The sequence below is a fragment of the Tinamus guttatus genome, unplaced genomic scaffold (genome assembly GCF_059628265.1).
Source record: "Tinamus guttatus ecotype Peru unplaced genomic scaffold, ASM5962826v1 Tinamus_guttatus_pri_ptg000171l, whole genome shotgun sequence".
NCBI lineage: Eukaryota > Metazoa > Chordata > Aves > Tinamiformes > Tinamidae > Tinamus > Tinamus guttatus.
This window is the reverse complement of record NW_028288705.1, coordinates 1,484,842-1,498,677: the sequence shown is the minus strand read 5'-3', so window position 1 is coordinate 1,498,677 and position 13,836 is coordinate 1,484,842. Positions and strand designations below refer to the sequence as shown.

Sequence of the window (13,836 nt, the reverse complement as noted above, 5' to 3'; positions counted from 1 at the left end):
GGTTTATTCCCCGAATATTTCTCCCTCAAGAGAATAAATACTGCTTAGCTGGCTGAACACCATGTATTTGTCAGCAATATATAGTAAAATAGTGGCTGTTGAGGGAATCCCCCTGGCAGGGGCTCTATATGAGACAGAGGGGAAAAAAAGTGAAGGATGCAAAATTTATCTCTTTTCCTCCTGAAACTTAATTCTAGTTACAAAAGTCATGCCCATAGTTAAGCTAGTGATAATGCATATATTGGGGAGGAAGAAAACAGAGCTCTTCCAGAGTGTTGATCAGCCAGCTAGGAATTTTACATGCAAATATGAAGCAGTGATATGTGCTGATAGCCTAAAAGGGGGAAAAATGTGGGCAGGTTGTGTTGTGTTACTTCCGCTAAAGGTCTTCTCTCTTGAAGCAGCCTCGGAGCACTTTTATGTTCTTTGCTGCCCTCATGACCATTTTTCTGGAGGTCAGAACTAGATTGAGGACGTGGGAACTAGATAGAGGGACTGGTCTGATTTAAACCTTATATTTATGGAAGTTTTTTTTTAAAGCTAAAAAAGTTTCCCAATTAGAGTCACTATTGGCTTGGTTTTGGGAAACCAGCCATGCTGGCTTGCTCGGTGTATTGTATACTATGAACCTCTCCTGCCGTTGTTGATCTAGATTACTCTTAAATGGCCATTAATGTGGCAGTGCAGCTATACAGCTTTCATGTCTACTTTTCAGTCTGTAAATGATCATTGAAACAAAAAGAAATTGGTTGTGCTAGTTGCTGGTAACCATTATTGCAAATTTAGCAACCTGCTTTTTTCATAGACAGAATTGCCTCATCACTTTGGTACTTGACAGCTGAAGCTTCTTTTGGAAATGTCACTAGAACTCTTTGGAGAGCTTCTTCCTGCTGATTTCAAAGTGTATACGCATATAAACGTCTTATGCCATTAGGTTGCCTTATGCATTATAAATTTGCTTATAAAATCACACAGTTCCTAATGTCTTTGGAGGGGAGTATTACAAGAGGAAATGTTCTAACCGGATCTCTCTCTTTTGGCAGCAAGTTGAAGTAGATGCTCAACAGTGTATGCTTGAAATATTAGATACTGCAGGAACGGTATGTAAAATGAACTTTCCTAAGTGTTAAAGACATCAAAACTTGTGGGAGTCTCACTTGTGACATGGCAGGTGTTTCCTTCTCTAAAGAGCAACTCAGATGGGCATGTTGGATATTGTTTTTCACCATACCATATTTAAACAAAGCTCAGAAGTATTGCAGCAGCAAAATAATTGCAAGTTTCCTGTGATCCCTTATACTGTAATAGGGGAAATGCAGGACTGAGCATTGCAAAGCTGGTCGCACTGTCGTTTAAGTTTACATTGCCTACAGCAAATTTAGACCTAATAGTTACTAAATTGAACAGTTTTGACTTCCATTCCTGCAGAGAATCCATGCTTTCTTCTCCTCTCTTTTTCCTTGTGTGTGCAAAATGAATTCTGACATTGGGATAAAAATAGTATTGCTTTAGTCAGCTTATGTGAACTCAAAGCACAGGCTTTATGCTGACTTTTTACACACTAGTGAGTTATGTTTACTTTTTCTTTTTTCCTGGGTGATCCAACATCTACTGAAATTGCTTGTTTCTCTCATTGATTTGAAAGAGTGTTGACTCAAGACCCATGGAACATAGCATGTTTTCTCTGATCTATAATAGTACTCTGGTTCAATAACCATTAATTTAAACTCTGTATGTCAGTAATGCTGTGTAAAAGTATAGGAAGATGGAAAGACTGTTTCTTTGAGAATACATTATGCTTTTTGTTTGTCATACAATATTTGATACAGTTGTAGTAGAGAATGATGATATGAAACCTAGGACGAGGATACAAACATGTAAAATTTCATAGGATAGGCATTTGACATACAGTTGAAACTTCTTAAAAAAAAAGGGGGGGGGGATTGTCGCAGTTGTAAAACTGCTGCTGAAATGTCAAACATCATTCTGAAAACATTGATGTTATTTGGTGTAAGAATCACAAAAGCTAAGATATAATGATGCCTTGAGCTAAAATAGCGTGCCCCAAGCCTGCTGCACTAGGAAGAATTCATGTGAAAGGGGAATTGGGATGAAATTTTAGTTCAAGATCATAGACTTGGCAAATTTCTAGCTGATGAACTTCTGAAATGTGATAATAAAGTAAGAGGAGAGACTTGTTTGAGGAGAGACTTGTCTAGTGTCCAGTCACAAGGTGGCTGAGCTACCAGTGCAGGGAAGGCAAGTGCTGTCCCACAGTGTCACTAGTGAGAGCCTTCAAACAGAAGGAACTCATAGCATTGCAGAGCACTCATGAGTCTGCACATATAATATTAGACATTGCACCTGGGAAATGTGACAGACCTGTTGACGTTCTCCATCCTCTGTCCAATGTTCTTGACAAGTACACTAGAATTTATAGCCTAGGCACCTTCCTACGTTAAATTTGGGGACTGTGAAGAGATGCAATTGTTCTCCAGCATGTCTTAAAGAAGTAGGAGACAATAAAGAGCTGATATGTCGGGGGAATGGGATTTCTGTAATTTTTACTTGTTCTCTGGGAATTGCTTTAGTTTTCTGCTGAGTTTTTCCAGGCTGGGTAGCCCTAGACAGTCTCTAGACATCATTCAGCACCCCAGATAGTGTTATAAGAGCTATTCAATTTCCTATAACATGTATGGCCAGATAGGCAAATATTGGTTAGTGGGGGGGAAAGAAAAAAGAGTGGGGGGAGGAAGCTTCACACTTGTGATAAATATAACCTGAAGTGTATGGGGAAGTGCAAATTGAAAGCAGCATCTGTAATTTCTTTTTTTTTTTTTAATTACAGGAACAGTTTACAGCAATGAGAGACCTATACATGAAAAATGGACAAGGTTTTGCATTAGTATATTCCATCACAGCACAGTCCACATTTAATGATTTGCAGGATCTAAGAGAACAAATTCTTCGAGTCAAAGACACTGATGATGTAAGGAGCTTCGAAAATGCCTAAGACTTGCCATTCTCGTTATAGATGGTATAGATGTTGATTAGATATGTGCCAAACTTTAATTAAAAAGTCAGACCAACCAATGCATGCGTAGTACTGAAATATACTCCTTGATATAAATAGGCAAACTGGGGGAAGTTGTGACTTCTTATGCGTGTATAAAGAGAATTAGGTGTTTAATCCTTTCCCCTTCTAAAATACTCTGTTTGAGTCTGTACATAGCCTTATTCAATAGTACTGCAGAAAAAATCTGAAGCAAATCTGCCTTACCCTCCATTGCTATTTAATGGATATGGTTTTAAAGATACAGTTGTAATGCTCTAATATGTTTTCCCTTTATGATTTTAAAAAGCACAAAATCAAAAAAAAAAGTTTTTGGAAGGTTGTCCTGTGGCTTCTCAACTTACATAGTTTTCATATTTTGTGTGTACACCTATAATTTAGTTCGGTCAAACTAAAAATATTTCTACACAGGTTTAATATGCACTTCTTTCTTGTGTTACTAAGGTTATAAAATGAGGCTGAGAAATTTCAGGTCATAAAACTTACTACAGTTATAGAAAGTAAATATTTAGTGCTTATTAGGTAAGCTATAATTCTGAAAGCAGACTTGACTGTTGCATAAACTTGTAAGTAAGATTTCCATTTTATAAAAGCATATAAGATATTTCTAGTGCAAAACATCAGTAGGTTGCAGCCACTAGCCATAAAACTTCCTTCTTGGTGGGGGGCAGAGAGGGGGGAAATGTAAGCAAGGAATGTTAAATATTTTAGCTTTCAGCTCTGCCTGTGGCATTTAAATTGTGTGTGTGGATGTTATGATGGTCCCTTCCTTACTGCATGTACCTACCTACGTACCTCCTGTCATCAGGTCCAGGATCTATTAAATTTTCACTTTTAGGGAAGTTCACTGTGATTCTTGCAACATGAAGCCCTTTGCTTTTTCCTAGCTGCAGGCATTTCCAGGCCTTGTATCTGCTCAGAAGCTTACTTCTGTAATAGTGCTAAAAGTGGCTTATTACCCAGTATCACAGATGTGTCTAGAAAACGTAGTATTGCTAGATTACATGCACCTTTTGCATCTGGAGCCTACCGAGTTACAGCTATGTTTAGCGTAAGAGCTGAAGTAAAGCAAGATAAATGGGGGATTATTAAACCTTAGTCTATGTGGCATATTATTTCTGACTGGTGCTCTTCTTTGGTAATGTGTTTTGGAATTGTATTTCCTGTATCGTCTTTTTAGAAAATTCCTTCTGATCTTGAAAGCCGTTCCATAGTAAGTAACAGGAGAAAAATAATGAGTTTCAGGTTGTCATTTCAGGTCTCCCCACCAAAATTTCCATTAAAATGTTTCCTCTGGTACAGCTTAGACATGGCTTGCTTTCTCAGCAGGGAAATACTCAAAGATAAAAATGTCATAATCCTTTATTTAAAGCTTGAATTTAGGGAAAGCCTAGATATTCCCTTTAATCAATAATTTAAAAAATCCTTTGTATAATTGATTTTTTTTTCTTGTCATGAAAGGTCAGTTTAGCATGTTTGCATCATCTTACTACTAATAAGGACTGTGAGCAAAATGCTCTTGAAACAAGTGGAGATTTGCTAGGAGAGGAGTGGCAAAGGGAGCTTTAGCACCCATCATCAGACTACCTAGTACAACCTACTTTTTACAAGATTTTCTCAGACGTGTAAGAATATTGTAATAGATTCTTCAGTAGACTGCATGATATCTTTAATATTCACAAGTGACAGCTGTGCATGTAGAAGCTAAATCTCATGAGGTCATCTAGAACAAACACGTGGAACTTGCTAAATTGGTGGCATATATATCATATATATCCCGCACGCCTTTGACATTCGCAACCCACTGCCCACGCTTCCTGCCTCATGCCCGTATTTTTGTCCAACTTTCAGATGGAAGTGAAAACCTTAAGTTCATAGAGTTAATGTTGCTTCCTCATTAATATAGGGATCTCTGTTTTCCAGTAATTGTAACAAGTCCCCCTCTCTACTAGACACTTCTGGGTTGCTTTAGGTTATTCCTTATCTGACAAATGGCTGAACTAAAGAGGAAACTTCCTATGTGTTTATGAATAATGGATGGAGTGGTGCGTGTATATATGCTTACACTACAGTTTTCAGGAATATAATTTCTAGCAGCTTCTCATTCTGTCAACATCATGCACTGGTTCAAAAAGTGGGATTTTTTTGTGAATGTTTTTTTACTGGAAGAAAAAAAAAGTATATGTAGGCATCAGCTTTTGCTGATTCCCAATCAGTAAAAGCAGTGTTATGGAACCTTGGTTTTACTTCAGAAGTTTGTATAACGCAGGAATTTTGCCTGTTTCATTGTACAGTAATTGAGAAGTTTGGAGAAATCCACTGATGGGCAGATAGGGCAGTGCTGGAGTAAACTGTGCTTGATGAGGCCATAAGGGCTTGGCAAGAGACCAGCAGTATCTTGTGTAGCTTTTTGTTTGTTTGCTTTGGTGAAGCCTCCCAGAAGCCCATTAGCTCTGCAACTTCTCCTGATTCTCATCTGGGTGCTGGTTGCCAAAGGACTGCATTAAATACTCCCATCTTCATATTTCTTAAGCCATCCAGGCTGCTTGAGAACATCTAAGCCAGGAGAAGAAAAGGAGCTGCAGGTCACTGTTAGGACAAGTTACAGGTTTCTGCTGCACTGGAATTACTTATGTCTAGAGAATTATGTATCTCTCTCTTTGCTAGCTTTGCCACTTTTTTTTCCAGTGTAAAAGACTTAAATTCTGCTTTGATTGAATGGGGATATTTGTCATTTCACTGCTGTTTTTATAAAGTGAAGGCATTTTATCTCACCATCCTGTAGCAAATCTTGATTTATACTCTGGTTAGTGTTATTTATTATATGAATAGGTAGCAGTAAGTGAATTCAACATATAAAATGTGTATTGCAGACCCTTGCTGATACCTTAGCCCATTTACTGTTCTGTTGCTGAATTTTGCGAGCAGCTAAATTACTAATAAATGAGATCTTTATTCATCAGACAGAAATTTTGTTTTATAGTTATCCTGTGCTACAAGCAAAATAGTGGGATTTTTTTTTTCCCCCTACAAGCTGCCTTGTAAAATCTTCTTAATTTTTGGCCTTGAGTATGAGCAAGTTTGACAGTCATTTCTTGAAGAAGGGAGATGAAACCAGTGCTGTTTAAAACATAAAAGAAAAATAAAATAGATTATCCATTCTGGAGGTGCAGAGGGAATAGTGAACGCAGGATTCACAGCATTGCCAGTTTCTTGCTGTCCATGTGAATCTCTCTGGCAGAGGTAGAATCAATACAAGCTGTATGGTATGAGCATGAATGGAAGAAGTTAGTAATTCCTTCTCATATTTTTTTCCTTTGTTAATGAAAAACAGTAATTTAGTTAGACAATTTGGCCTTGTTCTTCCAGTGACAGTCACTTAACATTTCATAATATGTAAGCTTTAAACTACTAGCCAGACTACCAAATAGTGCTGTTAAGCAGGGTAGTATGAACTACCTGAGTGGCAAACTATTAAATGTTAACTGTAGGGTTGTGCTGGGCCATGTTCCATGTTTTCTCCACAAACAGAACAGTAGCTGTGTAATTTGGAGGGTAAATAACTTGAGTTGTGATAGAATATCAGTGCGACACAAAAGGGTCTCTTTTGGCAGGCCTTCAGGTAAAGGTTTTCTTGAGTAATAGAATATGAAGTCTTTCAGCAATGCAAATATAGAATTAAGTTTGTGCAAGTTATTGTTCTTGACTGAAAACTCCAAAGAAGGGGATATAATCTGTAGTCAGTGTTTCGCTCTCCTGCCTGGAGGAGATCTTGGCTGACTATATGGTGATTCAGTAAGCAATAAACCTTGCAAGTCTGACTTGGAAAGTACCATTTATAAGTGTCATGTGCTTGAACTATCGAAACTGATGATTTTTTTTTTCAGTATGTGCCCAGATTAGAGCAGATTGTATTTAATAGCATGGACAAATGTCATGGTCATGGACAGCATCACACAATGGCTTGGGTGCAAAGCAAGAAGAAGAAAGGGGAGTATGAGTTATAATCAGAATATCATTGTAGACAAAAGGACCTGTGCTACACTTTTACGTATCCTTCTGAAATCAGGATTTGAGATGAACAAGAGAGTACACCCAAGTAGGATGTGTAAGCTTGTAACTCAGCTTGTAACTAATCATGGGTACCTCCTTGGTATGTTTGCCAGCTTCAGTAGGCGGGCTGTTTTGTAACACATCCATAAACCTTTTTGCAGGGGATCCTGACTTCCAGAATAACGAAGCTCTGATATAACAGTTTTGAGTTTACAGTAGTGTTAGACATTTGTCTTCAAATCAAAGTGACTGTGTCTTTTCCCTCATGATCAGCATCGTTGTGAGGGGAAATGTTTGAGAACTTGGATTTCAGGTGTCTAAAACTGTCTTTTCCAAAAATTGTAACGATTCTTTTGCTGACCTTAGCTCACTTGTGAACTATTTGTTTTTAGGTGCCTATGATTCTGGTTGGTAACAAGTGTGATTTGGAAGATGAAAGAGTTGTGGGAAAGGAACAAGGTCAGAACCTAGCAAGGCAATGGAACAATTGTGCATTCTTAGAGTCTTCTGCAAAATCAAAGATAAATGTTAATGAGGTAAGACCAAATACTTGGCAGTGTTCTCATAAGCAAACGTTACCGTTTGTCAAGAAAAACTAGCAGACATATGGAGCATAGTGGGCAAAACTTATCCTACTGATGTCATATTTCCTCAGCCGTTTATTTTACGGGGTATATAAGCTTTGCCTTAAACATTCATACAGATGCTTCTGTTTGGTTCCATTTTTGGTTCCAATGTTGTGTTTCCTAGTTGACATAATCTGTAGCCACTGAAAATGTGCTTGTAAATGGATTTGGGTTACCCAGTACTAAATTGTTAGAGATTTAGTGACAGAATTCCTATGAGTTTTGTCAGAATTAACAGCTGCTCAGAGAAGTGACCTCACCAGGTGTGCTACAAAGAGACAGGCAGCACTTCAATAGCTGCTTAGCAGAAACTCAGTGATCAAACACATGCCTTTTTGGACACAAGAATGCACGTGTTCTTGTCTGATGGAGATGCCAACGTACAGAAAATCAGACTGTGTTAGTGTTTGCATTTCTGGAACAGCTTGAAGTTTATGCCACAGTCTGCAGTTGTTGTGTCTTCTGGAGAACAGCGTTGGCAGTGAAAGTCAAGGTCAAAGGGCCTCTGTGCAAGAGTTGCATGATATCAAATGTGTGCTGGCTTTAAGCACATCTGATTTACAAAAAGAAGAAAAAAGAAACAAGTAGTGTGTGTTGAATTAGTTGTGAATATCTGGACGCTACTCAGTTTTTCTGAAAAATCATAGGTTTAATAAGCCAGAACTTATTTTAAACACTAGAAATCCATGTTGGAATGTGTGCTTTTTTGGGGGAATAGTGCTTAAAATTGGCTTAAAATATTTAAGAGAAGGAAAAGTAATTGGAAAAAGGTTGATAACATGCACATATTGTTCGATCATATTTAGTGTTGTATTTAAGTTTGTCTTAAATCAGCATTTCCCTGGAACTGAGTCTCTTAAAATTCCAGTTAGAACAAGTGTGAAAATGTGTCATACTTCTGTTGCTGTTCTGGGAAGCTTCAGGGGTTTTGTCATGTTGTAGTCCTGAAGAGACTGCTGAATTAATTGCTAGACTTATTTTTTTTTTTTTTTTAAAGTACTGAAGCATCTGGAAAAGCATGATGTGATATCATTTGAATACTAGAAATACTACTAAATAGGCAGTGTACCTGAGTCACTATGAAAATTGGCAGTTAAAACTTACAACATTCTTTTAAGAAAATGTTCTAGTGAGTGCCTTGCATAGAGAGAAACCTGTAGCCTGTTTATTGACGTTAAGTGCTAAATTACAAACTAATAGCCTATAGCAGTTGATGGCTGCAGTATACATTGTACATTTTCAAGTAAACCTGACCCATAAATTAAACAGTTGTAGATCATAAATGCCTTTGATTTGCCTCATAGAAACTGGAAAGTCCTTGACAAATAATCATATTAGAAAGGAAGACGTAGGCAGGTGTTAAGTATACAATTTAACTTTCTGACTTGGTGATAACTACATATTTACAGAGTATTTTTGAGAATGTGAATGTATTACATGTGGAGGTTCAAGGATAATAGTTACAAGAGAAGCTTCTTAATTCCAATATGCAATTGTTTTTTATATCCACAGATCTTTTATGACCTTGTGCGGCAAATTAACAGAAAAACTCCGGTGCCTGGAAAAGCACGTAAAAAGTCATCATGTCAGCTACTTTAATACATAGCTGTACTGTAGCTCTGAGCCAGGTAAACACTTTAACATTTCCAGGGTTCTCTATTATATGACTTATTAAAAATCCAGAACTGCTTTGAAAATGTGTGGTTTACGTTGACAAAGAAATATGTATGATCTTGATTTTTGCCATTCAGTGTCAGAACTTAAAGTGAGTGCAAGGTAAAGGGTTCACCTTGGGATTGAGATGTCATTCAGCCTTAAGGTATTTGCAAAGCTCAGGTGAACAGTCCTTGCTTTAATATTTCCACATTTTTGGCTTTTGAAAATGGAGTTTTATTTTTAGAAAGTGGAAGAATATATTGCAGGAGCTCAATCATTTGGAATGCACACTGTAAAATATTGTAGTTTATGTGCTAAAATGTCACTTCCATCTTTTGATCTCCTGCACATGCTTGCATTGCATCATAGGAATTTAAGCTAGCTTTCTTTGGGCTATATGGATATTTTATAGGCTGCATTGCAATTACTGTTTTGGGGAAATAATTGTGAAGTGATAGTTACGGCACTTATTTGACCTGCAGCTATTGATTACTAGATGAGTTTCCTAGATAATGACATTTGGCTAATGTTTTTATCCAGCTAAACCCATGCTCTAAGAATACTGCTGAAGGCTCATGGAAACTCCAGTCTGCTCTTGAGCAAGGTTTTTCAGAAGCCAGTCAGCAGACTTGAGTTTTGTCTGTGGCTTCCTTGTGCTTAGGCATGGTTCCCCCCACACACTTCCAGCTGAGGACAAGCACAGGTCTGTTGACTGACCTGACATAATGTAAATATTACCTATTGATATCAATTACTTCAAGTTTTTTGGTGATACAGTGTGTGTTTGAACAGCTACAATGTGCAGCAGACAAGCAATGGAATTGTAGCTGGTGATTCAGATCTTTTAGTGCTGTGATGCTTTCTGTCATCTGCTTACTTGACATACTGGAAGATCCTGGTAGATTTCACTGCAATTAATATTGGGATAATTTGCAGGCTTGTGTTACAATTTGGTTAATGTGACTTTTAGCTTTAGAACTATTTTGAATGGATACAAGTAGCTCAAACTGACTAAAACTGAGAGAGTTCCAGACGTACCAGCTGAGGATAGCAGGAATGATTGCGTGCTCGTCACTCATACTTTTCTAAGAGGGTAATTTAGGAGCATTGATTTCCACCACTCCTTCACTCCCCTGTATCACAGTCCAGCTTTACTTACTGAGGTAACCTGTTGTTTATGTGGAGTAGAAGTGATACTAGTCGGGAAATGGTAAGGTGGTTATTTTCCAAGTCTGTTTTCAAGGACCAGTGGCATTAAATAAAGAATTGAACAGTGAAAGGAGCTGCTACTGATGCTAACAGGTTCTTTTGTTGTTACAGGTCTGAAGAACTGTTGCCCAATTCAACAGTGCCAGCATTCCAACTTTATTAAACCTACCAACATCTTCAATGGACTTTCCTGTGGTGGTACCCTTTAAGAAACGGATGAAAGCTACTACATCAGTTTGCACATTCTAATCACTTTCCAGTGTCACGAGAGATTTTTACTTATAAATATTCTAAGTGTATGCAACTGGTAAAACCAGAGCCTACATCCAGTATTACTGATAAGAGACATTGTTCATCCACCAATGTTGTACATGTATGAAAACTGTGTACTGTATACTTCAACAATCCCCTCTTTCTATTGGAGAGTACAATAATGTAAATCCTAAAAGCACCACTATTTTAGCATAATAAAAGAAAGTCCAAAGAGCTCCTATATAGACTACTCCAGATAACTTTGCTTCATCGGTATTTGTAGCTTATTGTAACTTTTTTAAAGAAATACAGGATCATCATCATCGTATTGTACAAAAGCGCTTTGATTAACACAACAGCTATATAGTTTTTTAATTTTAGGAAAAACCTGTGGAGACAGTGATCTAGTCTTTAAGAGTCCTTTCAGTATAATGTCTGACTAAAGACATGGCCTTTAATATCTGTTGGGAAGGAAATGTCCAGACTTTTCAACCTTTTATTGTATGTTTCCTTTTCCTTGTTTACATAGGGAACAATGTTTATAGTTGTGTGTACAGTGGGGGTCTACAACAAGAAGTGTATATTTTAAAACGATTTTTTAATGATTTAACAATTTTTTGTAAATCATTTTCGGGCTTCTGCAGCTGTAGATTCTCACTGTGAATTCCCTTGCTTGCTCATGCATAAGTGTATTTGCAATACCAAATATACAGGTTTAGTACTTTTGCCTGTTAGTGATTGTTTTACATGTGTAACGTTTTGGTTGAGATGTTAAATGGTGGAAGAGTACTGTGGATGTGAATGTGGGAAGTAATTTTAATCATGTGTAATTGGTCACAGGGCCTAAGTTGCAGTAATTAACTTTTGCTGATTTATTTAACAATGCCTTGTTGCTTTGTATGCATTAACGTTTGGGTGTAAAGATTGTGTGTATATCCAACAGGGAGCCACAGTATTTAAATTGACCAACCTAATGTTACAACTGCTTTGAGGTGGCCAAATGTAAACTAAAAGCCTTAATTAAAGTGGTGCAATTTTGTATGACTTAGCATCAGTAGTTCAATAAATTTGGATTGCCATGCAAGGGCTTGCATTACAGTTATATACTACTCGAATGTTTTGTTTCAGTAGCGCTAGTAACCTTTGAGTTCAATGTCACTTGCACAGTACAGATGCTTACATCTTAGGACTTAAAGCAACCGATATGACGTTGTCTCCCAACAAATACATGCCGTAGGTATTTCTTTTGCTAGCATCCCATGTGCTAGGGTGGATGAACTTCTGACTGGTTGAAACCCCGTTTACAGTTTCGGACTCGGAATATGTGAAGTGTTAAAGTTCTCTTGTAAGGAAGGAAAAGAAGGAGGAAGAAAAAAAAAAAAGGCTTAGAGGGAAATACCTGTCTTCAAAGGTTAGACTATCAGTGGCCATTCCCAGAACTTGAGGGTATGTTGCCTGTGGCCATTTTCCTTCTTTCCAGGAAGAAGTCATTGCTGAAACTTGCGTAGTGTAGCTAAAATATTCTCTTACGATAAAACACTGCATTTGATTTTCTTTGGAATGATGGAAACCAAACAAGCACAGTTTAAGGAGATCTGCAGGAGAGCACTCTTGCAGTACTAAGTGCAGAATTTTGCAGACCGTAGATATGTTAACGCTGTTAGACTGCGAAGTGGGATACTCGAACTATGGATGAGTTGATCTTAGTTGTGCTGTTGAAAATTAATGTCACGCCCAAATACTTAGTACCCCCTGCTTCTCTGGAACAGAATTGCCTGAGCATGCTCTAATCCACTCCTGCAAAATCAGTCCGATCAGGCTGGCTCTTACCAGCAAACACAGAGCTAGTTTACTCTGCCCAGAAAGAATTCAGTTCAGATGATCCTTTCTGCTGGTAGACGTGGCCGTTTTTTCAGTGATCACAATGACTGCATGGAGGTAGCGCACTCCTTCCCTGTGTGGAGTCAGGATTAAGGTTGATAACCCTTTTCGTTTATCATTAGAAGCCAGACTATGAATACCTGTTATGGTTTGCTGTGCATACCAGTCACTTCCAGAGGAGCATCCTGTGCTCCAGCCTGACCTTGCGCTCTTGCACTAGATCCTTTCCTCCTTGCATAACCAGTCAGTAACTTTCCTCCTTTTGACTTCCAGCCTCTGATTATTCAGCTCTTTTTAACACTTTTGTGTACCAGTTGTCATTCTCTTTGTGTTCTTTTCAGTGTGTTTCTCTTCCCAGTAGCTGTACAGATGGCAGGAGGTGGGAGGGAGAAGAAATGAACGGATAACATAAGAGGGGTATTGTCTTGGTCACTGTGTCCAGTCAGAGTAGTAACTACAGGGAACATTAGCTTTGCCCTGGAAGCTTCACTGTGCTCGGGAAGAGTAGATGGGTAATTTCTCAGCAGGAGGGGTGGTAAATTTTGGATAAACTACAGGAGAGTAAAAATCTCAAACTTTAGTGTTCATCATCTCAATAAACTGCTAAAAAGGGAAAAAGTTTTCTGTGTTTTGTTGGCTTTTTTTAAATATTTAGAACTAGGCCAGATTAGCAATATTAACAAATGATAAGCCAGGTTACTGTCTAAAATGCAGGATTTTTCTCCTATGAAAATTTAAGCAGGCTTCAAAGAAACAGTGTCTCAGCAGTTAAAGGGAAGATGCCTGACACTGATGTTGAGGAAGTGAGGGACATGAAGAGTGAGAAAAAACTCGTGAAAGGATTTTCTTCATTTCTGAGTAGTTACAGCACGAGGAGCTGCTCCCTCGAGGGAAGCGAACATCTAGTTCCTCTCAGCAATTGGAACTCTGTAAACAGTAACCGCTTCCAGAAAATAATCCTGTCCACAGAAATCTTTAAACACTTTCTAAGCTGTCTTGAGGATAAGTGCTTTATGTACAAATCTTAAGAAGTTTACACTTGGGCTACTTCAGTAGCAGCAGAACACTTCCCATACTGAAGCAAGA

The 13,836-nt window shown here is 38.0% G+C and overlaps 1 protein-coding gene across 1 annotated transcript in view; it reads left to right on the top strand.

The window, feature by feature from the left end:
• RAP1B (RAP1B, member of RAS oncogene family) overlaps positions 1 to 12,228 on the top strand; it is a 32,887-nt gene extending 20,659 nt beyond the window's left edge. The window contains exons 4-8 of the mRNA XM_088522979.1: positions 1,044 to 1,100; positions 2,849 to 2,989; positions 7,519 to 7,662; positions 9,265 to 9,380; positions 10,729 to 12,228. Of these exons, the coding sequence (XP_088379105.1) occupies positions 1,044 to 1,100; positions 2,849 to 2,989; positions 7,519 to 7,662; positions 9,265 to 9,351 (429 nt within the window). The 3' untranslated portion in view covers positions 9,352 to 9,380; positions 10,729 to 12,228. The remainder of the gene's footprint in view (positions 1 to 1,043; positions 1,101 to 2,848; positions 2,990 to 7,518; positions 7,663 to 9,264; positions 9,381 to 10,728) is intronic.
• Positions 12,229 to 13,836: the final 1,608 nt, after the last annotated feature.